Genomic DNA, 27,393 nt, shown 5'->3' on the forward strand with positions numbered 1-27,393 from the left:
ATTCCTGCTTGCTTTTAATCTTGCCTAGCTGCAAATGCTCAAACGAACAGGGAATTAACCCTGGTTTGGAACAGAGATCCTCTCACAGCTGATATCATCTCTCTTACTGCTTGTGAACACTCCAGGCTCCCTGTACGTGCTTTCCTGGCTTTTGCTCTTCCCTGGCAGGAGAGGAGAGGACAGGAGTGGAGAGGATGCTCCCACCTGCATGTAGCCAGGTAGGGAAGGAACAGGCAAACCCTCAAGGGAATACCATGTGTCAGCAGAACAAAAAGTGCCCCCACTGCCCAGAAACAAAGCAGAGCTAAAAGGTGAATGGGAGAGTGAGTTTTGGGGTTTCCTCAGAGGGCAGGGGGAGCGTGGGGGGTGGTCCATTCCCTGATTTACAGTGCAAGACAAGGCAGTGTGACAAGGCCATTCAAGTGCTGTCATCAAATAGGTGAGATTTTTCAAGCAATTTGAGATCTTAAATTGTTCACGGATAGCAGAACTAGCATCAGAAGGCTAAACAGGAAATAATAAATAAAAAAAACCCCTATCATATGTCATAAAGTATGCCATAACGAACAAAAAACCTTAAAAAAAAATTAAAATGAAACTGTTTTCACTGTGCTAAAGTAACAATCTAGACTTGTTGTAAGTATATTATTCTTACAAGTAGTTCGCAGTTATTCTTGAAGGCAAGTCTTGGAGTTTCCTTAGCATAGTGCTGCTGGGGAAAATTTTCAGCATGTCCATCTTCATCTCTAGCCTGAAGGGAAATATAATGGCCTATTTAGGGACTTACAAATAATGGAAGGTAAAAAAAAAATATATATATATTAAAAAAAATAGCTACAAGCATAACAGCTCAGATCATTCAAACAGACGGGAATCCCAAAATACAACATCATTTAAAAGTTTCTTTAAATATGCAGTAAACCTTTGAGATATAAGAACTTGGGATGCTGTTTTCTTACATAACGTAGGTTGAACATGCAAATTCATTGCGGTGTAATAATTAGCACAACAAAAGACAAACCCAAAACGAAATACTGGAGCTGGAAATGGTGAGAGCAGATCAGGGTTTCCATTTTACTCGGTTGCATTTTTCAGGATGACATGACATTTGCGACTGGTTGAAACTTTTCGACATGCGTAGGCAACCCCCAGGCCACATGTTTGCAGTTTCACAGCAAGGCCAGGGAAAAAGAAACACGTTTTTCAGGCTGGCCATTTACATGTGACACTATGACAGAGAAATGGATTCCCCCTCCACGTTTAAGTGAAGCTCTGAAAGGAGCAATCATCGAGCGAGAACAATGATCCTTCAGTCAGACGCGGTCAAAATATTTAATGACAAAGATGCATGAGAAGTTACTGGTTATTTGGAACCAGGCTGTTAATTAAGAAAGCTGAAGTTTAAATGGAGACATTACCAGAGCCCATTAGCAAGCCTGCTTGCATATAGTTGTGTTGTGGGTTGGTTTTTTTTTTCCTTTCCCATCCGCAGCGTTTTCTGCTTTCGAGTTAAAGCAAAAGGGAGAAGCAGGGGAAAGGAGGAGTGTCAGGAACACACTCATTACACTGTTCATTTGGGTGACACTTGCACTCCTTTCCGTTCCATCTCATCTGATCCCTGGCTGTTCCCTCTCTCCCTCTCGCAGCCTCACCCGAAACCCACAGCTGAGCTGTCTCCCTCACATATGGCTTGCATATAATTATGCACATTCCATTTTACACTGCATTAAAATGATGCTCTCGTGGCTCCCTGCCAACCTGCTTAGATCAGACCCTGCCCAAAGAAGCCAGGGAAGAGGAGGTGGGCAGAGGAAGGGGGGGGGTGACCAGAGAAGGGGGGGTGAGTGGAGCAGGTGGAGGTGATGGGGCAAGGAGCAGGTAGCTCTGGTCCCTGTCCCTCCAGCTGCCCCACGTCCCCCTCTCCCTGTGGAAGGGGGGGATCCAGGGATGCTCCAGGGTGCAACGCACAACGCACCCACTTCTTGGTGCCTGTGGCAGCGCTGGAAAATCGTGTGTGTGTCCCCCTCGGCACTGCCTGTCATGGTGTGCCAAACTCACAGCACCCAGGCTTTTCCAGCGTTGGCCTTTATGAAAGCTATTTACACCTCGTAGGCTCTGCGGCTTGTTTGCCTTCAAACAGGCCCCTGCCTCTCCCCAGGGAGTCAGGGTGGGAAACGGGAGATGTGGGTTAACAGCACCGGGGATTTTCATCACAGAATCATCATAGAATGGTTTGGGTTGGAAGGGACCTGAAAGATCATCAGGTTCCAACCCCCTGCATGGGCAGGGACTCCTCCCACCAGCCCAGGCTGCTCCAAGCCCCATCCAACCTGCCCTTCAACACTGCCAGGGATGGGGCAGCCACAGCTTCCCTGGGCAACCTGGGCCAGGCTCTCACCACCCTCACAGGAAAGAACTTTTTCCTCATGTCCAACCTGAATCTCACCTCTTTAAGCTTCAGACCATTGCCTCTTGCCCTCTCACTACACACCCATGTAAAAAGCCCTACCCCAGCTTTCTTGCAGGCCCCTTCAGATCCTGGGAAGTTGCTAGGGAAGCATGAAGGGGTTGCACCTTATGGAAAGCTTTGCCTTGGGCCTCTGCTTGTCACCCACAGGGCACAAACAAACTCTGCCTGACAGAACATACCATTTTTAGAAGTGCAAAGTTGGTCCAAAAGCACGTTTCGAGGAGTACCTACAATTCATCATCATTACAAGAAGTGGGAAAGGGGTTTATTCTGCATGTTTCCTGGCAGCTTAGAGGTATTTTCTCTCACTGCCCTCAACAGTTGCAGGGTAGAAGATGTTAACAATTTTTCCTTCAAACCACCAGGAAGAGGCAGAGCATTCCTGAGCACCTGAAATCACTTTTATATTGAGAAAGGTGCAAATGTGTTCTTCTCATGATTAGTTTGAAACAGAAACCTCCCTCACACAACAAATGTGGGGAAAATAAAGTTCAAATCTGCCCCTGTTTTGTAAAAAAATAACCCAGTTCTCACTTTGAAAACAAACTTTGTCCTTTTCCTCTCCTCCTCCATGAAGGAATATGGGCAACTTGCTGAAGCACTTCCAGGTCATCTAGAAGACAATGGGGCCTTAAAAATGCCTTGCAGAGACAGAAAAGGAGCTGCCAGCTGAGGACCAGGGGTGCCAAGGGGATGTTCAGGGAGATGGGGAGATGTTGCTTGAGGCACAGGTGTTATGTGGGGGTCTGAGTGCTGCCAGTGCCCCCCAGGCCCCTGAAATTGTATCTTGGCTCTATTCTAGACATGGTGCATGTGATGGCTGGCACGTTGTAACCTGCCAGTAACTCTCTGGAGCATTATCTGGGTGCACACACACACCTTGTACAATGAAATGGATACGGGGTGTCTGCAGTGCATGTGTCAAAATGCAGGGACAAACACCACCACCCTTGACCTGCTCATCCAAACTGCCACTTGCACAAAGGTTGCTCACCCCTGCTGATGGCAACATGCCCCTCCTGCCACTCTAGACCTTATTTTATTCAACTTTGGATGTCACCAATTTGTCCTAGTCTCTAAACCTGTTTAGCTACATACTGCTGTCATTTGCTCAGGCAGCAAAACCACACCTAGTCCAGCTAGCTGGTTTCCACTGTGAAAAATACTTGTCCTCAGCAGTCAGACCTAATTCTCCAGTTGCTTTACATTTATTCATTACCACCATCTTCCAGTTGTACCTCGTTTGCAGAAGAAAACACTCTTACCATGTTCAGCACTGTTCTAAGCATATTAAAGAAGTGTTTATCACTCAAGAGTTGATCTTGCAAAAGTAATATTGTGATATTACATCTACACTGACTCAGTCACTGCTGGAAGTGACTGCATCTGTTCCCCAGCACCTCAACCTCACTCACATCTACAGCTTCTCCACCAGGCCTAGCTGCCACTGGTTGTATTTCATGTGCTGTTCTTTTAAAAGGAAGCAATGGTGAAAAAATAAAATAAAATAAAAATCAAGCCAAAACTGTGACATCTCTGATTTTTTTTTTTTAAATGCTTTTAAACTGCTAAATGAAATGCTCTCACCAAAAAAAAAAAAGCACCTCCAAAGTGCTGGATGCCACTGATTGCACACATGCCATGCATGTTACGACCGCTCTCACAGCACGTTTTGTTCCAGGACATAAAAGGCTTCTGAGGTTTGGGAACCACGGTGAGTGCTGCTCGTTTTATCAGCACAAACCTGCTGCAACTTCCCCGTGGCAGCAGCTCCCTCGGGGATTGACTGGATCTCCTAATTCAATAGCCTCTACTGGCAGGCAGCCACCTTCCCGTCAGCTGCGTGGGATCCAGGAGGGAAACCTGCCCCTCGCCGGCCCCCGGGATGCTGGGATGGACACTCCACAAAACCAGCAGCACTTGCACTGCCCCAGCTGCCCCTGGCAGAAGGGAACACGTCACCCATGGAAGAGTGTTGGCAGGAAGGCCTAATGAGGAAGCTGCAGAGGTGGTGGAGCTGGCTTGGCTGCAAGGGCAGCCTGGTGATGGGTTCTGCAGGGAAATCTCGGCCTCTAATTGCATGTTAGGAATCAGGAAACCCTTCCTCATGACAGGCACAGCAAAGCACTGGAGCTGATTGCCTGTCAAAGCCCCATCACTGGAGATTTTTAAGAGCAGATGAGGCAAACATCTGTCAGGAATGACATGCACGCAGTAGCTCCTGATGTGAGGAAGGTGGATGGATGAGAACATCCAGGTCCCTTCCCTCTGCTTTCGACCACTGAGCTTTGAAGGAAAATGGCAGGAGGGGAAGGAGAGAAAACAAACAAACAAACAAACCCCACCAAAAAAACCCACAAAAACCAACAAACCAAACCCAAAACCAAAATGAAAACAACCCCCCCCCCAAAAAAAAAACCCAAAAACCAGAAAAGGGAATCTGAAAGGACCTCTCTGAAAATAGTACAGCCCCCACAAAAAACAACAAACCAAACCCAAAACCAAAACGAAAACAACCCCCCCCCAAAAAAAACACCCAAAAACCAGAAAAGGGGATCTGAAAGGACCTCTCTGAAAATAGTACAGCATTTGATCTTCAGATACATGTATACTCATTAAAAAGTGCACGGTGACAACTATCTTTGGCCACACAAACTGCTACCTGTAAACCAGCCAGCCTGTATTTGTGGAAGATGCCAATAGCTTGGAAACAGACCATGTATTAAGTCAAGATTCCTTTTTTTCACAAGACTGAGGAAGAACAATCCACAGCAGAATTTCCTCCTCTCCCAAGTGCATGAGTATTTGTTTCTCCTTTTTCTCAGAGAAAAATTATCTTGATCCAGACAGGGGATTTCTTCACTTCAGTTTAAGTCTTTTTATGCAGCTCTAGCCTTGGGAGAGGAAAACTGTGCTTAGTTTTTAATACTAAGGGCAGGATCTCATGACAGTGTAAGTCACAAGGCAGGTCGAACAGAATAATTCATTAAGATAGGACTTGTTAAGGCAAATCTTCCCAGTGAAATGGGACAATGCACCTGCAATGTAGCCCCACTGCTCAGCCCACAGGAGTTCAATGCCACTGGAATGAAAACATCTGTTTGCTACGAGCGATGGCCACGTGAGTCATGCAGGGTGACAGAACATGAACCTGCTTACTCAGGATAAAATTGCCACCTCATTTCCATCATGTCCTTTAAAACAGGTGAAACATGGGACCGTGACACAAGGTTAAACACGGGCACTAGTTGAACATCTCTGGTAGGACAATAAAAAAGAAGTTGCAGAGCTAGAGAAGTAGAGATAACTGGGGGGTTGGGGCTCCTGTCCTGCAGTGAGGAACAGAGGAAGTTCACATCACCCTTAATACCCTTGTCTCCACAGACTGGCTGCAGATGGGAACAGGCAAGCCCTGTTTCCACTTCCACCACAAAAGTTCTCTCTCCTCTGGCTGAGACGCGAAGGAAATCCTCGGGGAGACCCTAATCCTTGGAATTCCAGTTCCTGTGCATTTCTGTTGTCCCGGATAATCGATTATCATGCTCTCTACATTCACTGCACCAGCAATGGTAAAAATAGTGCTAAGCTTCCATCTGTTGAGTGTATTCTTCCCAGAAATATTAATGTGCTTGTTGTGGGCCTGGGTGGTGGGGGAGGCTGATGGCAGGACACGATGTTCAGGGAAAGGCTGGATGTGGCACTTAGTGCTGTGGTCTGGAGATGTGGGGGTGTTGGTCACAGGCTGGGCTTGATGATCCTAAAGGTCTTTTCCAGCCTTGGTGATTCTGTGTGATTCAGGGTACCAGGTTCATGCTGGGAGTGGAGCAGTGGCAGGGACAACTGTCCAGGGAGGATCTCCCTAGTTCAGTAACTGTGCAGCTGAAGGACTGAGTCAGCCCTTGGCTCTGGGAAAGTCGTCCCTCAGGGAAAGCTCCTACTAATGTTCTACCAGAGGTTTTCTCTTCACAAGGATTTCAGGATTTTCCTGATGTGTGGAGTGATGAAACAAGTGGCATTTTTTAGCTTGTTGCCCCTCTCAGCTGCACTCTGTTCACTAATCACTACAGTTGTAATATTTTGCCACTCCAAGCCCCTAAAATCTTCTCCAGCTTTCAGAAAAGAAGCCCCAGGCATTCTGAAACATGTCAAAACAATGTTTCAGAAAAATCTCCCAAAACTCAGATACGTAAAAATAAAAGAACTAAAACCACACTGATTGTTTATCACCTCGTCAGTATTTACATCCCACTAAAATCAAGGCTGTTCTTTCTCCTGACCTCCCGTGAGCACCCCAGGTTAGAGGTGACCACTCTACCCAGCTTTTCCAGCCTGGGGTCCCCCTGGCAGCACTGGCTCTTTGCACACTTGGTGGTGGTCTATGGAGAGCTTGTAGGTCACATGCTACTCACTCCCCTTGTTTCCAGCTGCTAAAATGAATTTAAAGACAGCTAAAAATACATTAAATACTTTCCTAATGTTATTTTTCCATGTAAGCAACTGCTGTAGTCCCCACAGGAATGTTATTTGATCACCCAGGGGAGGGGAAGTGGTCCACAAGACAATCTGTCTACTGGAGGTGATGTACAAAGTTAAAAAGAAGTTGGGAATATGCCCTCTTATAACTGCTTTTTTAAGCATGCAGAGGAAAACCAGAAGGGATTTTGCTGACTTCTTTTTTACAATGAGGGCAGTGAGACCCTGGAACAGGTTGCCCAGAGAGGTGGTAAAAGCCCCATCCCTAGAAACATTCAAGGTCAGGTTGGATGGCACTCTGAGCAACCTGATCCAGTTGAAGATGTCCTTGCTCACTGCAGGGTGGCTGGACCTGATGACCTGTAAAGGCCACTTCCAACCTGATTCTATGATCTTGTCTACACTAGAAGAAGCCACCAGTGGACAGAAACAGAGGAACAGTACTCGTGTGACAAGCAAAACCTTGGGACTGCTTTTCCCAGGTCCTGAGCACAGGACGTACCACTGGAGGCAGCTTTGTCCCATTCTGCTCCCTGGGATCCATCCAGAGCCTTCCTTGAAATGCCTCCCTGGTACTCAGCTGCTCCTGGCTCCTATGTATTACAGCACAGACCCCACAGCTGCAGAGTCCCTTTCACAGAGAGTAAAGTTGGTCACTGAGAAGCAGCAAAGATGTCACTGCAAAGATTCAATCCCTAAATAGAGCCTGAGGCTCAGTTCCCTGCAGGCATCCTCAGCAAGACACGGGGCCCTCTCATTAGCTTATCCCTTGGTAAGAGCTGCTTATGCTTTATTGTGATATATTGTGATATATCCCCTATAGACAGAAGTGAATTTAGACCCAAACTCCAACCTGTGTTTGCATTTTAGTTGCTTTTTCATTTCTACAACTGTCAAAAGCTAGTACCACCTCTGACCACACCACCACTCATAGCAGACTGGATTAGAAAAGCATCTCGAGTCCACATGTTCAGGAGTAGATTTGGTGTGGAAATGCCTTTGAGAGCCAGCAATCTGGCCAGTGTGATTAAAACTGGAGTGACTACATCATTCAGAATATCCTGCAATCTTCTCCACTGTGCTGGCAGAAGAAATACTCCCTGACTTCAAAAATAAACAGGCACCAGGTCAAACCTTGCTATTCAAACCAAACCCAACTCCCACCCCCTCCTTGTCCCTTTCTGAACAGGTGTAAAAGCTCCTGGGAAACAGGCAGTTTTGCTGAGAAAAGCCATCCCAGAAAGCATGTGTTACAGCAAAGAAGGAGAAGGTTCCAATCTGCAGAATGAGAGGGCAGTGTTTCTGAAATTATCCTCATCTAAGCAAAGGAATGCCACGTTCATTTTCCTGCATAACAAGTACAGGAAAAAATCCAAACAAATGTTCCTGCAAATCTGATAAACCTTTATTTATGGATTTATTTATTTATTTTTTTAATAGTGTCTGTTTTCCATCAGCTGTGGCTCCAAACTTTATGCATTCAATTTTTCACTCAGAATTTCATGATATAAAACTATCCACAGCTTATATTTAAAAGGCAAGCTGCAAATTCTATTCTAATATCAGTAATATTATAGGTAAATCAAAAGGAAATGCTAATAGCACTACTACCCTAGTGCCTGCTGAAGTCCTAACTTTCATCCTCCTGCATTTAAAAGTCACTCAAAACCTATAACCCCATCCCGCTCCCCAAAAAAAGAAGCATTCAACTTTCTGGATTCAATACAGCTTTTCCTCCCCTCTCCCCAATTTTCTTTCAGGTACTTTATAGTACAATCCTGATTTCCTGCTGGATTTCTCATCCTTCCAGGCAAAATGAGTATTTTCTTGTTATACACCTTGCAATGCTGTACATTTATAGCCTCTTCTACCACAGTGATAAAATACTTGGGGAAAAAAACCTGATGACTGCCTTCTGTTTCAAAGTACATTCAGAAAGAGCAACTGAAGCACAAATTGCAATGTCTACTGTCCTGGACCACTCCTCTAATTTTTATAGGAAGAGGAGTAGAAGGATTGAGACACTAAATGCCTTGGTCCCATGAGCACACAAAGGTGGTCCAGCCTCAATCCAGTTGCTTGAGCAACTGCCTTATGCTCTCCAATTAAAAACTCCCCATTAAACCTCATTTTCCCAGTGTATTCCAGACCTATGCACCTTTTTCCTTCCTCTGTCAGCCAATGCCCAAGCAGCTTTACTGGCTTCCATGAGACTGCACTGCCCTTTCCCTAACAGATCCCAGCGTGGTGACATATGACAAGTGTCAGGTGGCTGCCTCAAAAGCTAATTTTTCCAAGTGCACAAACCTTTAGCCACATCATAAATTTAAAATAACTAAACATGTCAAATAAATCTGATAACAAACACACAACACTGAGGTAATTTGGAATGAACTTTTCGCTTATTGCCCCTTCCAACATCACTTCCACATGTCACAGCTCCATGGGACCTTCATAAAAACGAGCCTGTCCTACTAATCTCCCTTCTGGCACACAACAGGCCTGATCCAGAGGCACTAAAGGACCATGCTTCACAGTTCTTGCAACATATTCAACATGCAGCCCAAAAGATGGCTGGGAAAGAAATGAAAATACACTACAGACTTCCCAGCAGATTCCGTTTTGGCCCTGGGCAGCTCACACCCACGTAGCTGATAAACTTTCCCTCTCTCTTCACATCCTCTGCTTCTTATAATTTATGAGATAAAAGCGTTTTCTAAAGTATTCAGTGTGGTTCACTGTCAGGTAGCTCCCCACTGCCATTTCTACAAGGGTTCCCCAGCACAGAGGGGAGACTCCCATGCTCACATTTCCAATCAGAGAGGCAGAAAAACAAAACACAACACCAAGGAGGGTGGGGGAGGAAGGGAAAATAAAAAATCCTTACATGTTGGTTATGGTTAGCTAAGGCTCACAGACCAAACAAATCACTGTCCCTAATGAATTTGTTTCTATGCATCTGCTTTTTTCAAGCTTTGGTGTTGTGAATACCAGAGCAACAATGGGGGTTTTCTCTGATTGTGGTGTCATGTATATGATTAATCATCTTGACTCAGTGCATATTTTTTTTAAGCAATTGCAAGCTGGTTTAATGGACTCCTCTCCCACTGGCTTTCATAGACTAGTCATGATCAACACACCATTAAGATAAACCTTGTGCCCCATCCCTCCCCTCTCTGACAGTTTGCCTTATTTGCCTCAAAATAGTCAATATCCAATTAAAAGGCAGTGAATTTGATCAATACAGAAAGCAACAACAAGACTTAAGCAGCCGGTAAATTCTACATGTACTCTTCTTTCTTTCATTCCCATCTTTGTGGTATATAAACAGTTCTGCACTTCGAATACATGCAGAGAAGGAAGAACAATGGGTAGGTCTGGTTGGTAAAGCTTTCCCTCAAATGGGTGGTATCTATGAGCTACTACTCCACAACAATAAATGCTTGTCTGGGATCAGGACAAGAGAGGCAGGAATTCTCTGTGTTTTACAGGGCTAAAATAGAAATCTCTTCCTGCTTTGGTTACGAGTGATGTGCCACTTGGGCTATTCACACATGGAAACAGAGGGGACATAATATTATTAAAGCCATCATTTATGAGCCAGATGAAGGGATGACCAGTCTGGAGAAGGGAGAAAAACCCAATGGAATGCAGAATATGCAAGAGAATGGGCAAGGGGAGGGTGAAAAGAAGGGAGGGGAAGCTTTGATACAAACAACATCTTCTACAACCTTAATAGCATCTCCCAGTCTTTCTGCTGCTGCTGAATGGCTGCAACAACAGGTAGGGTAGTGGCAGTTACAAGCAGGACAAAAGCAAAACCTGGCTGGTGGTGAGGAGCATTCATTATAGTCCCTGACATCCCAGCTGGAGGTCAGGGACTGAGGTCATGGTATCACCATCAGCCTTGGGTCTAACACAAGGAACAGCACTTTTCTCCCTCCTCTCCTACCACCTGTTCTTGAGGTCTTCATTCAAAGTTTTACTGTCCAAGATAGTTCACAGAGTAATAGGCTGATATAGTCCAAACCAGGTAGCCTTCTTTTTCCAGGATTTCCACTATTCTTCCAAGAAGTAATGACCATGGGGGATGCCACACTCTCACTGACAAACAGGACACAAAGGCCTCTGAGCTTGCTCCCAATGGAGGCAGAAATCTATTCCTAAATCACAGCAGCATGCCTGGGTTTTCCACTGCCCACTGCAACCCTCTGTCACCTGGAGGGACTCCAGTAACATATTTCATGTCTAAAAGCAGGAAACTGTCAGCTCAAACTTTTTGAAAGTTCAGAGCATGCAGATCCTCTCAGGCAAAGGGAGGCAACCCATAATTTATCTTCCCAACTCATCTTGGGATCTGAGAAATCCCATTCTGAGTTTTCTCCTTTCTGTCACAATATGAGGAAATGTGCTGAAAAAATGCCTGTGTCTTCCCAGTGTCCTTCATGACCATGTTCCATGGAGAGCAGTTGCAGGCAGATCCTTGGCTAGGATCTGAGCCTAGAAGAACCCACTTCTATTCTTCAGGCCTCAGGGTTTATCAGACTACACCTTTGTTTTCAGCTCTGTGCACAGGGGGGAAAAAAATAATGAAATTGTTCTAGTCTAACCTTTAAATACAGGCTCTTAAAAATGGGGATGGTTTCTCTAGAAAAAGGAGCAGGCAGAAACACGTTCACCATCTTTTTGTCTTCTGCACTGATTCAAATGGTTTGTTTGCTGCCTCTGTCCCCAACCCAACTTGCCCAGCCTCTGACCAGATGGCAGAGGTTTGAGTGCTTTGCTGCCTCTCCTGTCACCCTCTTTTGCTCTTTCCTACTTCTCCCCTACAAATCCTGTCTTGGAAAACATCCCTTGAGGCTGTACCAGACTCCTGCATGCTCCCAGCTAATGCTGCTAACCTGTGTATTTTCATGCCACCCCTACCATTCCAGCTTTTTAAAGCTTCCATAGGTTTATTCTAGCCTCTCATGTGCTGGTCCTTTATATAACTATTTGCCCAACACCTCCCACAAATCCTTAGCCAATAACTTTGTTTACAGCTCTTTACCTTCTTTAATGTTTCCTCGCTGTCCATCAGACTATTTGGTGTCACCTCAAATACCCACCCATTGCATTGCTGGGCCCACTGAAGTCCAGCTGGTGGCATGTGCAGTAGATCTGCTGCCACAGGTCTGTCCCACTTTCCTCAAAGATGGTCCCACAGGGGAAAACAAACAAACAAACAAAAGAGATGGAGGTGGGACTTTGCAGTGCATGGAGGGTGGCACAGCCCTAGAGCTGGGAGCTGCCCAAGTCACACCCCCTGTACAGTGAGTGCCCCTCCATTCAAGGGCTGGGCTTGAAGCAGCCAGGGGGGCTTTGCAATGCTCAGAGTGCAAAGTACTGCTGGTGTTTCTCCACTCCCAGGCTGTAAACCAAAAGCTTTCTTCTCCTGTGGCCAGTGCAGAGATATTGCCACGTGATTTTAGTGCAGAGTTGAAATGACATCTCTGTCTAAGCAGAGTCTGGAGAAATTTGTAGAAATGTGGCCTTTGGCCTTTCAGTCTCCACAAATTCCCCACTGTTTAACCAAGATGTAGAGGTCTTTATCTTGGTCACTGTTTATATTACAGTAGGAGGTAGCAAGGCTTGGGGCAAACATGTTACTAGCACTACACAGAAGTACAAAAGCATCAAACAAAGCCCTGGCTCTAAATAAACACTCAAAGCACATTCTTACTCTACTGAGTATTGCTGCTATCTGAAAAACCTGACATCACTTTCTGTTCTGTATCTGACTCTATCAAAATCCAAGACCAAATTCTCACACCTGCATCCAGACAGTTTTGAATTATCAGCTTTGTAAAGCACAGTAACAGCCTTGAGCACAGTTCTTAGTGCACCTTCCCAGTCCGTGCCTAAAGCTTCTCCAGAGTGAGGAAAGCACCTCCTTGCCCTTTGAACAATCACCAGTAAAGCTAAGCTTTGGCAAAAGTGAGATAACCACCAAGCTACTGACAGATGTTCAGACTAGGGTAAGACTGAGGCCAATACAGAGGAAAATCCACCCGTGTTTCCCAGTACTACTAGCAGGAGGAGCCCCGTGGAGGTGCCTGTCATTGTCCTTTCCTTTGCAACAGGCTGGTCAGAGAGAAAAGAAGCTGAGGAATCCCCTTTTCATACTCAAGTGTGGGAGCTCCAGGAACAGAATTACAATTTAAATTAATTACATCTAACCATGTAATTAATGTTCATGTCAGTTTATTCCAGGCATCTTCACCATCGATGCTGTGAAATGCAACTTAGTGACTTTTTGTGGGGAACAAGATTAAACAACCATTTGTCTCACTTGCATTGTTTACATATCAATCGTTACATTGTTGCTAATATTATTATTCTCATTATCCTAATTACATGTGTCTTTTTACAGTAGCATTCCTTCCAGAATTAGACAAGTTTCCATTGTTCCTCTGTCTCGGTTTAGAAAACCTGATGGAAATCAAGTGGCATCAAGAAAGGGGAAATGAGTATTGAGCATGAGGTGCTGCACCCTCAGCTGCTTATCAGGAAGGGGAAAGCTCTGGGTGTTCTTCAACAACCAGCACACTTCACAGCACACGCTGGCAGGACACGGTGGGAGGTGAGGTTTTAAAAAACTGGACCACTTTAATCCTTTCAAAGCAGCCAGGGTCTCTTTCTGAGCATCTAGGTCATGTGCCTGGCACTGCAATCATATGGTGTCTCTCTTCTGCCATTTGTTTATTTGCTTCTGGCAGTTTTGGCAGTGAGGTATCGGAGTGAAATGCACACCACTCCATACATATGGTGGGAAGAATCTAGTGCATCAGTTGAATGCATACTGTACTGTATACACATTCTGTTTTATCTCTGAGCACAGCTGTGCTGTAAAAGCTTACAAAATGTGGAGCCTTCTGTGCAGCAAAAACATCGACAGGAGAAGCTGGCCTGTAAGTTATTAGGTTGTGACACAAGCCAACAAAAAAAAAAAAAGAGAGAGCTGGAGTTCAAGCTGACAACTCCTGGCACAGTGGCTCAAGTGAAGAGAGGGAGTGTCAGCCCTGACTTCATGGTTTGGGCTTTGGCTGCCGTGGGTCACACACAGCACCGCTGGGGTGTTCTAGGACAATGATTCCCAACCCTTGCACCTTCCAGCGAGGGGGTGGGCAAGAGCCAAAAAGTGGTCGTGGCTCTCCTCCTTGCACAGCCCAGGAGCCTTCCAGCTGTGATCAGTCCTGTGCCTCCTGCTCCCCCAGCTCTCGGGGCTTAAGGTAGTGGGAACAGACGGTAGGAACAACCCCTGCACTGGTTGGACCAGATGTCTGATTAGATTTCTTTCATTTTTTTTTCTACCACAGCCATGAAACAGGGAGTCTTTCTTTTAATCTGAGTAAGAACAGCCACGCTGGGTCGTGTTGAAGGTACCCTAGCCCAGGCTCATCTCCAGCAGTGGCCCATTCCACCCTGCTGAGCACAACCTGAGGAGCAGTGGGACGTGGGTCCTTCCAGGGGGTTCAGACCTGCCACGAGGGCAGCAGGAGTCAGTGCCTGAGAGGTCTGATAAGGGAGTTCAGCCTGTGTGCCCACAGTTCCTGGATTTTTTTCACATATGTCTCACTGTGCAGTGCTGAGCTAGAGGAGATTGCAGCACATCTCTGCTCCTACCCACTGATGGACACCATATGTGCACGTATGTGTAGGCAGAGGAAGCATGGTAAGCAAAAGAGGGAAGGGAAACACAAGGTGGGATGGTGTTTCAGGATGTGGAAGAACTGCCCTGATAAGGAAGCCATGACTGGAGACATCACATTTCCTCCCTGATCCATAGGCAGCTGGTCACTGGAGCTGCCAGGGCTGAGCTGTGTGCTTCCCCTGGGTGCTGTGAGGGCTCCCCAGTCAGAGGAAGCCTTGGCCAATGTCTGGAAAAAAAACCTCCTCCCATCTGCCTGCTCCATGGCAAAGGGGATGGGGAACATGTCTATCACACTTTTGGGGGCAGACAGACAAGAAACAGCAATTTAAAGCTCAGCCAGACTCTCCCACCAAAGATATAAAAATAGAAGAGAAGCAAGGAAAAGGGGGAAATAACAAGTTCTTGCCTGGAGCACTAGTTGCTGCTGATGTTAGTTCGTTTTCAACAACCAACTTTAATTGCATCTCCACACTGGATTAAAAAAAGATCTTCTTTTTTTTTAATATTGTTTTAAAGACATGGCAGGCTCCTCCTTAAAACCAGGCCCTGGTGTGCACTGAAGGAAATCCTATCAGTGAAGGGTAATTGGAGGTTTGGAAAGAGCTTGTACATAAGATATTATATGACAAGGACTTATCCACTTTAAAAAAAAATAAAAGATGAGAATGAATAGGATAGTAATCTATGTAGGCTGCTACATTTTTATGTTAAAAAAACCAACAACCCTATATTTTTGTTACCAAAATAAGTGGCTACTAATTACCCATTAATAAGCATGCAAAAAAACCCCTAGAGATTAAAAAAATGTGTAAAAACATGTGAAAGAAAATGCTTCTTCACAGAAGAAGTTGCCAAGCTGGGTAGCATGCAGGACAAAACTACACACAAAGCCAGGAGGAGTGTAAAGATTTCTTGAAGGGCACACTGAACAACAATTCACAAGTTCCAAGGCAGCAGACCAGTGATGTTCTGGATGTTAAGAGCCATGAGCCTGGCCTGTAGGGTGCAGGAGTTTGGGGACATCTGTGCCTCTCTGCAACCAGGCTCTAGGAACTGACTTTGGAGATGGGGACTTTGGATCTGCTTCCAAACCTTGATAGCAACCCATGGATATTAGTTGGGACAATCATTTCTACCATCAGATAAAGGTAGGTAGATTGTTTCTGGAAGTGGTGAGAAGCTTCAGAGACAAGAATTTAACAGGCACAGCAAGCACATCTGGTTACTCACCATGTTGGCTGAGAGATGGGAGGGCAAAACACATACCTATCTCCTGATGGTATTGGACATGAACTAGGTTTCCTTCTTATACATGCTCTAGGAAAGGTTTCTTATTAGAGGGCTTTTGGAAAGCCAGGAGATCACAGCTTCTCTGGCCTTCCAGGTGTCTGTTCACACCACAACAGCTTTCCTGGGTGTCAACTCCTGTTGTGAGAAAGCTCAGTGGTCTTGAAACTCAACAGCTTCAAACATCCTGACTTGGGTCAGAATGAGGCTGGACTTGAAACACATGAATATCCACACGGATGCATGCAAATATAATGAGTACAACAGAGAGAAATTTCACTCTGATTCCTAATTTTTCTTCTATTTTTCCTGTATTTCTGAGTTCAATGGCACGACTATCCAGGAAATCAATGTAGATGATACACCTAGAGATACATAAAGTAACCAGAAATGTCATCACCCTCACAATGCCTTTCAGCAGGAGTTTAAATCTTTCCCTCCCAATCCAAGGCATGCCAAGCTGCTCAGAGGAATTCAGACAATTACAAATGAGCATCCTGGAAAACACCACTGCTGGAATGGGAGCTTGCTAGAGTATTCCCAACTACACAGACACTTTCCCATAACACATGAGGGGGAAGAGAAAGGGCAGTTATAGATGTTAGGAAATTATTCTGTCTAGACACTCAGTAGGATCTTTAACATATTCTTTACTAAAACTGTGTTTTAAAAAAATATAAAATATGAGCCTTGGAAATACTTTAACAAATCTTGATACTACAGTTTTACTAGATATGTTACCTACATCCTTCAAAATCACCTTCAATAGCTCCCTTGGTTTCTATGAGACCCCCAAATCCACCATCTCTTGCTACTGTCAGTCACACGCTGTGGTAACAGATGGAATGGGGAATATTTATGCAGTGCTGGGCCACAGAAAGGAGAACATAGTCATGGAAAAGAAGTAAAACCTACCAGCCATGCCAAGACATGCCATTTCCTTTTAGACAGTTCAGAGGAAAAGAGGCAGCAGCCTCACCACGGGCATAAATGTGTAGAAGGGCATGAACCTCCAGTTTTAGTTCCGCCACTTGTGAGAAGTAATTGGAAACTTTAGCATCAAGCTTGAACATCCTAAAACTGTAACTGAGTTGCTTCATGAGATGGTGGAGCTGCCCCATGTAGCTGAGGGTTGGTCAAATGCTCGAAGAGCTCACAAAAGTCTACGTGTTTTGGGGGGCTTTTTTGAATCATTTTTCATCCCTCTTGGGCATCAAGTGCTGGCTGCTGTAGAAAGATCACTGCAGGGAGCTGGAGGATCTTAAGAACAAAGCTGAAAATGGGATTTGAAACCACCCTTGGTGGATCAGCTAGATCAGACCAACTTCCATTTTTCACACATCCTTGCTTGGCTCCCCACACACCAGGGAAGAGCTGTGTTACTCTACAGATGGACTTAAATGGAAAGCAGAAGAATAGGAGGTTCACATCTAGGCCTCTGCAGGGAACTGACCTGGAATACTCACAATAAAATTAACAAGCTTGATGGCTGAATGGGTTTGAGCAACAGCTGGAACCTGATGAGTCTAAAATAATTTCCTGCGAGAAAGCTGATTGGGAGAAAAAAAATCTTTCATGGATTACATTCAATTAAGAGCTTTCACATCATTGACAGGCAGCTAGAAATCCATGCACAATATATGCTAAAAATAACCAGGTTCCAGGTTCACCCACCAAGGCTGAAAGCACAGACTTCACGAGCTTCTCTGCCAGGCTGGGGATGGGCCAGGAGTGATTAGCATGAAAAAATAACCAACAGTTTGGGAAGGAGGCTGAACTCTAAACGTCCTTCTGAGGGCATCCTCTCCTGATAACAAAGAACACAGCTCTTTGTGTCTGACATGCAGGAGATGGACTGATTTCTAAAAGCCACCGCTCAACAAGCAAGGCAGCAAATTTTTACCCAAGGCCACTTTTAGCTGTGGAGCAGAAAGTGGCAGAGCCAAGCCCTCCCGTGCACACCAAAGCTTTCATTCCAGGGGCTCCCAGGGTGCAGAAGCTGCTGGGCTCTTAGCAAATCTGAAATAGCTTTCGTGGTTGGAGATCAAGTCTCCACAGTGAAACTTCCATGAAACAGCAGAGGCAGAGAGGCAGGTCCTGAACTCCTGGAGCAAAACAACTGACTGGAAAGACAGCACACCTCTTAGGAAAAAATGTTTCAATGCATCTGATTTTATGGTGCTCATTTTGAGATTAAACAGCAACTAAATCTATGGTTCTTGAAATATCTTAAGGAGAAAAGAGGCAATTGTGGCTGTATTTTTACAAACAGGCTCACATACACCTGCTTTTTTGACACTGGATGCCTATAAAGTGACAGACTGAAAAGTGGCCCTTCTGGCTTGCTTTTTTTTTTCCTTTAAAAAACAAAAACCACAAAACCAAAAATAAAACATAAACAAAAGAAAGCTCATGTAAACATGAGAGCGAGCAGAAAATCCCAAAAGATCTTCTGGCCTTTCTAGCAATGACTAAGCAACCTTCCTCAAAATGACCCAAAACCTACATCTTTGGTTCTTATTTTTCATGAGAGGAAGGTTTTAAGAGGGATCAGTTTCTTGCAGAAATTTGCCATTAAAAGAATGTCACAGCAGTAATTAAGCCATGACAGAGGGAGGTTATAATGTGGGTTCTCCATATATCTGGTAGTGCTGGAGCCGAGAGCCCGTGTGATCCCCTCTCACAAGGCCACTTGGGCTTGGATTCTCAGAAAACTCCATGTAGGTTAAGCAAACAAAGCCCATAGTTCGCTTTCCTTCAGATAAACTAGTTAACTTTGCCCCATGCTTTTGGAAATCCCAGCTTTGGGGAGTGGAGCAAAGGAAACATTCTCCCTCGTTCCAGAGGCAGGATGATGACAGGACCAGCCCCGAACACCCATTAGGGCTGCCCATTAGGCATTAGGGCTCCTCAGGCACGGTGGGGACACCCTTTTGTGGGTGCTCCACAGAGGAATGGGCTCATGTGGTGCAGAAGCACTCAGCTGGCTTGCACGGTGCCTTTGTGGGCACCTTTCCTCTCCTGCTGGGAGCACACACCTCTCTCCGACCGCTACGGCCACGGATGAGAAAGGACAATCAACATCTCTCCCTGAACTGTAAACGTTTGGTGGTGGGAAAGGCTGTTCCCTGTGAAGCTCTGGCCAAGCTGCCAATTCACCCCAGACCTCCAGCTGTCAGCTGGCCAGTTCACAAACAATTACCTTGAACACTTGACCCGTGCTGTGTCCCGAGTGCCCACCCAGCAGCGGCTGCTGCCTGAGACCAGCCCTGCAGTCCCCACATCAGACATGTTTCTCATTGCAGAGAAGGCTTTCATTAAAGCCTCATGGCTTTCTGAGGGCAGGCAGGGCTGTGCTTCTCTGTCTGCCTTCTAAAATCTACCTGTGGTTCAAAAATTGAGCTGTGGCTCTCTCGTTGGTTTGTTGTGGGGTTTTTGGTCGGGTTTTTTTTGGTGGGTGGTGGGTTGTTTTTTTTTGTCACTGCTGGTGGTAAAAAAACTGTGTCAGGCAATTTCTTGACTGTTACCCTGATGATGGTAACTGAGGTGGGAAGTCACTGAGTTGTTCTCCAGCCACCCTGACAGAGACAAGATACATCTGGGTTGAGAGAGCATGTTAAACAAGAAGGTGCTGTTTCTAAATAACCACTTTCTCAACTGCCATCTCATTTTAAGCAGAGGTCACTGGCTTCTATCCTCCAAGGAACAGGAGTACTGTGATAAAATCAGCCCCCGGAAGGACACAGGATTAGAAACAGGGGGTAGGGAGACAGGATTTAGGAAGCTGAGAGGGTGTCCCCGAATCTCAGAAAATACTGGCTTTCCCCAAACAAAAATCTACCATTCAGGTCTGGAAACCTGAGACTCACAATAGGAACACGAGCTCTGTCAAACCAGCCGGGTTTTCTACAACTCTGACAAGGAATTCAGTGCAACAGATCGTGAAAACAGGTGGTGAGTGTCCAGTTCAGACTTGGAAGCAGTGGACTACCATAAAATTCCCATCTTCCCACCCCTTGATTTAAGAATTTCCGTGTCAAAAGAAAATGGTCAGCTCAGCAAACAGACTGAACTATGTTGTAAAAGCCTTGTCTTTTTAAGTACAGGAGTTGTGAAACACACCATGCACCTTCTAAGATTTTACAGTGCTGGTAATATAAAAGAACTGAAATATTTGCCATTATCTTATCAAAGTATCAGGCCTGCAGCTTACAGGAATATTTTATGAATGGCAAACCAGAAAGACTTGCTTTTTCATTCTTGGGTCACATTCACAGCAAAGCAACAGTAAAAAATAGGCTCCTCTCTCTTTCAAATAATTTATTTTCTTCATTAAAAGCCAAGCCCTCTTTCTCCTGCCAGCTGAAATAGCTGCTTTTGTATCCTTAAGTGAAATCATTAAAAAACATGTCAGACTCAAGAGATGTGTTTTTCCCAGGTATTTCTGAAAGCCATTGAGTACTACAAGTCCACGCCACAAAATTATGCTGCACCACTCCAAGCATTTGTTTCTCTTCCCAAACAGAGCATCATTGTTCTTATTTAAAGAAATAATCCTCACAAAGCTGAAATAATTATTCAGCCCAAACAGCCCATAGCAAGTGAAACAGTCTTTAGACAGCTGTCATGGCTCAGTCTTCCGGAAGCTTTGGTTTTAATGAAACTCATTAAGGAAAGAAATTAACAGAAATTAACAGGAAAATATCATAATTTGTCTTGTTTCAGAAAGCTCGAACGGAGACAAAAGGCTCTTTAACATGACACGTAATGTGGCCAGTCAAAACTCCCTGTGTCTCTGAGTAAATAAGTCCAAAGTTGCTTATGTTGCAGCTCCACAGTTTGGTGCAGTGAAATGAAAATGTCAGATGAGAACATCCTGTGTTTGGGAGCTAAGGAGCCTGTCTCCCAGCATCTGCACACTGTGTGCTCCTACAAGCATGGGGAGAATGTTCAAGGTAATGAATATGCTACCTGTAAATATCCTGAGGTAATGAAAGATGAAGGATAATAAAGTCTCTGGAGAAGGAAACCATCTTATAGATGGTTCATGACAACTGTTTCTTTCTGCAACCGAGTGGAAAAAAGACTTATCTTTTCAGATACATATTAGGTATCTAAGTTATCTCTCATTTCCCATTCAGAAGCACAAAAGGGAACATTTCACTGTGGTTTTTAATCAGAGTGGAACTGACAGAGGAGCACACAGTGCTGCGAGCAGCTCAGCAAGGCAGAGACAAGATCATGGACATATCTGGGTTTTGTGTCCTCAGCCTCTCCTCTGGCACTGGCTGGCATGCTCCCCTCCACCTTGACCTGCTACACCACTGCCTTATCCCAGCAGAGACCCACACAAACACATCTGCAATGTGGGCATCTGCTCCATCAGCCTGGATGGGCTAAAATCCTGCCCTTCTGAAAACCAACTGAGTTTTTCCTTTGACTTTCACAGGGCCCAGGATTTGGAGCCCAGAGGGTTGTGAAAACGAAAGGAACAGAGCAGGAGCTCAGAGGGAAGCAGAAGTGGCAGCTGGAGAGAAAAAGGGGCATGGAAATCCATAGACCATATCTATAAACTGAAATTTTCCACAGAGTCACTCTTTGCTTCTCATGGAGACCGGTTTTTGCTGCAGAAACGTGGGGGGAAACTACTAAGAATCTGCTGAAAGTACATAAATAAAAGTATGACCTATTTGGTAGAGTCATGTCCCTTTGCCATCGTATTACAAACCTACTGGCAAAGAGGGACATGGTTACTATCACTTCCTAGAAAAAGGAATATTTATAAATCCATGTTAAAAGACAATGTAGTGTTTCTGGGGAAAAAGAAGTTACATGGAATTTTGAAACAGTTTTCTTCTGATTTCTTGTGGAGTTCATAGTGAATATCAGTGGAAGTGCCAGGATCCACGAGGGCAAACACAGAGAGCAGGTACAACAGATGGGAAGAGCTGAGGGAGTGGCAAGAGGGAGAGAAGGATGGGCAAAGGAAATCAAGACTAATGAAAATGCTGCTGAGAAAAGTAATAAGTGTCGAGCCTTCAGAGAAGAGGAGGGCAGAGAAACAGGCAAATGATTCCCACCTAGTTTCCATAAAGCCTGAATGATATAACACAAGCCATAGAGGACATGGCTTTGGAAACTGAGTCCTATCCAAATGGCCTCAGACCAAGCTGTATCTCTCTGAAGTGGAATCACCTGGATGTTCCTTTATCAGAGTCATAGAATCACAGACTGGTTGGGGTTGGAAGGGACCTTGAAGATCATCTAGTTCCAACCCCCCTGTATGGGCAGGGACACCTCCCACTAGACCAGGTGCATCTCAGCTGACTAGGAAAGGTGTGTGTCCCCCTTTCAGTTAGACAATTCTCTCCTGGGGTTTATCCAAAGCTGCACACTGTTCCTCACCAAGAATACTACCAACATCCTTCATACTAACAGGTCCATGCCTAAAGCCATGGCCCACTTGTGAATACAAATCCAAAATAAATAGTTAGTCTGTTATAATCACTCGAGACAAACTGATGAGAATGACCAGAAATCAGCCCCACAGTTCACACAGTCAACACTATAAACAAGCTGGGACTTCCACTTACTCTGTTAAACTTTCTGGACTTCAAGGAGCTGGGGAAAGCTGTTGAAATACATCCAAAGAGAGAGTAGCTCCTTACAGTCTCTCAGACTATTGATGCTTTTGTCTCGTAATGCCATGAGGATAGACTAGGATTAAACTAAACAAACCCTCTTGCAATGTAGGGAAATGCGTGGATGGCCACCAGGAGATTATTTCTGCCCTAACTACTATGTCAGAGCCATTTTAGGAATACAAATGAGTGGAAAGATTAGGGACTGATGAATTCTGGATATCAGGCTGCTGTAGGTTCACCAGCTCTATCTGACCTAGCAGCAGTGCCTTCTTACAAGAAAGAAACCTCCAGAATGATCCTCCTCTCACCCATATTACATTCTCCCTGGTGCTGAGAGGACACATTCCTCTTCCACTCCTCCTTCTCCTGCAATGCTTCAGACTATTTACTTTGCCTGAAGACTGTCTTATGTCTACCACACACAGAAAAAAATCATACATAAAAGATGGCAGCTGGAGAGAAAAAGGGGCATGGAAATCCATAGACCATATCTATAAACTGAAATTTTCCACAGAGTCACTCTGCTTCTCATGGAGCCGGTTTTTGCTGCAGAAACGTGGGGGGAAACTACTAAGAATCTGCTGAAAGTACATAAATAAAAGTATGACCTATTTGGTAGAGTCATGTCCCTTTGCCATCGTATTACAAACCTACTGGCAAAGAGGGACATGGTTACTATCACTTCCTAGAAAAAGGAATATTTATAAATCCATGTTAAAAGACAATGTAGTGTTTCTGGGGAAAAAGAAGTTACATGGAATTTTGAAACAGTTTTCTTCTGATTTCTTGTGGAGTTCATAGTGAATATCAGTGGAAGTGCCAGGATCCACGAGGGCAAACACAGAGAGCAGGTACAACAGATGGGAAGAGCTGAGGGAGTGGCAAGAGGGAGAGAAGGATGGGCAAAGGAAATCAAGACTAATGAAAATGCTGCTGAGAAAAGTAATAAGTGTCGAGCCTTCAGAGAAGAGGAGGGCAGAGAAACAGGCAAATGATTCCCACCTAGTTTCCATAAAGCCTGAATGATATAACACAAGCCATAGAGGACATGGCTTTGGAAACTGAGTCCTATCCAAATGGCCTCAGACCAAGCTGTATCTCTCTGAAGTGGAATCACCTGGATGTTCCTTTATCAGAGTCATAGAATCACAGACTGGTTGGGGTTGGAAGGGACCTTGAAGATCATCTAGTTCCAACCCCCCTGTATGGGCAGGGACACCTCCCACTAGACCAGGTGCATCTCAGCTGACTAGGAAAGGTGTGTGTCCCCCTTTCAGTTAGACAATTCTCTCCTGGGGTTTATCCAAAGCTGCACACTGTTCCTCACCAAGAATACTACCAACATCCTTCATACTAACAGGTCCATGCCTAAAGCCATGGCCCACTTGTGAATACAAATCCAAAATAAATAGTTAGTCTGTTATAATCACTCGAGACAAACTGATGAGAATGACCAGAAATCAGCCCCACAGTTCACACAGTCAACACTATAAACAAGCTGGGACTTCCACTTACTCTGTTAAACTTTCTGGACTTCAAGGAGCTGGGGAAAGCTGTTGAAATACATCCAAAGAGAGAGTAGCTCCTTACAGTCTCTCAGACTATTGATGCTTTTGTCTCGTAATGCCATGAGGATAGACTAGGATTAAACTAAACAAACCCTCTTGCAATGTAGGGAAATGCGTGGATGGCCACCAGGAGATTATTTCTGCCCTAACTACTATGTCAGAGCCATTTTAGGAATACAAATGAGTGGAAAGATTAGGGACTGATGAATTCTGGATATCAGGCTGCTGTAGGTTCACCAGCTCTATCTGACCTAGCAGCAGTGCCTTCTTACAAGAAAGAAACCTCCAGAATGATCCTCCTCTCACCCATATTACATTCTCCCTGGTGCTGAGAGGACACATTCCTCTTCCACTCCTCCTTCTCCTGCAATGCTTCAGACTATTTACTTTGCCTGGGGAAATGCCTGGATGGCCACCAGGAGGTTATTTCTGCCCTAACTACTATGTCAGAGCCATTTTAGGAATACAAATGAGTGGAAAGATTAGGGACTGATGAATTCTGGATATCAGGCTGCTGTAGGTTCACCAGCTCTATCTGACCTAGCAGCAGTGCCTTCTTACAAGAAAGAAACCTCCAGAATGATCCTCCTCTCACCCATATTACATTCTCCCTGGTGCTGAGAGGACACATTCCTCTTCCACTCCTCCTTCTCCTGCAATGCTTCAGACTATTTACTTTGCCTGAAGACTGTCTTATGTCTACCACACACAGAAAAAAATCATACATAAAAGATTCAGAAGCACATGTTTTTTCTATTCCTCCTGTTTAAAACCACATAAGCCAAATGCTAATCACTTTACTGCCACTCAGCTCAGGCTTCCTGTTGACCAGCCTGCCTACAAACAGGCCAAAGAAGACCTGACTTTCCCAGACCTGGATGTCCAGCTATGAGCCCCATCACAGTTCCTAACACACAAGGTGTTCACAACACCTCAAAATATGCAATCATGACAATATGGTTCTTTACTCCTTGCTTTGTCTACTGTGATGAGCATAAAATATTCCACCAAATCTCCCTTGATATCTTGATTTACTTTGATTTATTCTGCCATGCAATACACTAGGCATTTATAATATTTATTAACAAGAGTTCAAAATGGCTTGCACTTCATCACATTGCTTTATATATCCTCCTTTTTCCTTATTCCAAGAAGGGCAAATACAATTTTTTCACCTTTTTATAAAGGAAGCCTGGAATCTCCCTGAAGTCCTTTGCAAACCCCCCACTGCCCAGTGCCTCCACAATTAAAATATTATGTTCTTCGTTCCCCTCCTCTTGCTTCTGTAATCCCTCTGTTTAATCTGTGTGCTTCTGGAGTGACCATTGCAGCAGCAGATCAGGGATCAGACTTCAGAATTTCCCCTGTGAACCTCCCAACTACCCAGCAAAGAGAACAGTGCTCACAGGACTGCTCCATCTCCTGCTCTGGGAAGAGCACATGGCTCCCAAATGCAGATAAGAGGTATGAACTGACTCACTTCAGTCCCTGCTCTCTTGGTCATGAATCCCACTCCAAGGATGACTGGGAGAAGGACCCAATGGGTATTTCCATCACCATTCACCCCTCCCTAATGCTGAGCTGAGGGGACCTGTTTGTTCCCTGGTATCAAGAATATAAACCCCCTGTGCACCAAAGCAAAACTCTTCCCTTCCTGGAAGGAAACTTCAAAACAGCCCCCTCAGCCTCTGCCACTATGGAAGAGCTTGTCCTTTGCTTTCAGCCACATTTATTTTATGTAGCATGCCAAGAAACAGCACTCAAAACTTTTCCTTGCTCTAGTCTGAAAAAAAAATGCTTTTTCTTCTGGGTTATAAAAGAAGAAAAGCTTTGGGAACTTCGTAGGCAGGTTTGTTGATGAAACACTTTAAATATGAAACAGAAAACATCTTTCTCATGATTCGTTTCCTGAGTATATTGATGGGACACTTTTTCATTCTGGAAACAACAGCATGTGGCCACTGCATCTACAACCTTCAGACCACATTTTCTACTGGTTTTCTTCCGTTTTAGAATAACATAATTCAACCAATTTCCATAGGGCTACTGCGCTGCAAAACAGGGTGATCCCACAAAGAATTTTTTTCTCAAGGTTCTCATTGTCACTTTTTGCAAAAATGGCAAGATCAGACATTATGACACCAGAGGCAATTTTTCAGCAGGTATTACACCCACTGCAGCAGCCCATGACAATATACAAGTGAAGCACAAGTGAAACAGAAACACTCAGAGCAGGGGTTTCATTCGTGCCTGGGAACGTGTGTGTGTGTGTGCTCTGGGTGCAGGGGCTGTTGGTCAGTTGGGCATAATTTCTATAAAATCACAGAACCACATCACACCTGGCAGAAGGCTTTGCTTCCCTTCAGGAAACATGCTATGACTGGGTGCAGATTCCCTTTTGTCACTGACATTACTCTGGTGGACAAAGACCTCATTTCCTGACTAGACCCCACCTCATTTTGGAGCATCATGTCCATCCTTCCTGCCTGGCCAGTCAGAGCCCAGCAAACGTGTCTGTGCACAGCACTTCAGCAGTACAGCACACACAAAACCTGCTAGCTCTCTTCCATCATATTTGCAAATTCCCCAACGGTGGATTTTTTACCCATTAACCCACAGACTCCATTTCTTCCATCTTATTCCCACCCATTGTAGACGTGGTGTTGTTGCCACTTGCTCTGTTAGTCACGAATTAAGGCAGCAGAGCCGTGTAATTTATGCATGTTAGTTTGTCAGGTCTGCTTGTATGGAATCTGCTTTGGAGAGACAAGCTGCTCTCTGCTCTGCGGCCAGAAACAGGATTCATTTGTGAATTTATTTATTTATTCCCCTTTGGTGCCACGGATCAAGGTAACTTTGGAGCAGCCACCAGCAAATCTCTGCCGAGTTGGAAATCGCAACGTTCCGTGTTTTCTGCCATCTCGGGCAGAGCTGGTTTGTGTGCATGCAGAAGGGTGACACTGACAGAACCAAAGGAAACCCTGGCTGACATGGATAACAGGGGATGCCGTTTAACAGGCAGCCAAAGGACCAAGGACAAAGGACTGATTGAGTAAGTCAGAATATGACTGTGCATTTTTGTAGGTTTTTAAAACGAGTGAGGAGACCTAAGTGCCTGCCTTTCCCAGGAAGCTGTACTACAAGGCAAACAGCTTGTTCCACTTACCCACACCCCGCTGCAATAACAGCATTACTTGGGAAACGAAGACACAACACACAGTCTTTTCTTAGTGCTTTACACTTCTCAGGTCAAGTGCT

General features: G+C 44.9%; 1 protein-coding gene across 1 annotated transcript in view; it reads right to left on the reverse strand.

Annotated features, from left to right (window-relative positions):
• The window catches only part of SOBP (sine oculis binding protein homolog (Drosophila)), a 96,767-nt gene that overhangs the window by 35,972 nt on the left and 33,402 nt on the right, over nt 1-27,393 (reverse strand). The window contains exon 5 of the mRNA XM_010003862.1: nt 656-751. Coding sequence (XP_010002164.1) covers nt 656-751 — 96 coding nt within the window. The remainder of the gene's footprint in view (nt 1-655; nt 752-27,393) is intronic.

The sequence above is a fragment of the Chaetura pelagica genome, unplaced genomic scaffold, assembly GCF_000747805.2.
Source record: "Chaetura pelagica isolate M959 unplaced genomic scaffold, ChaPel_1.0 scaffold128, whole genome shotgun sequence".
Lineage (NCBI taxonomy): Eukaryota > Metazoa > Chordata > Aves > Apodiformes > Apodidae > Chaetura > Chaetura pelagica.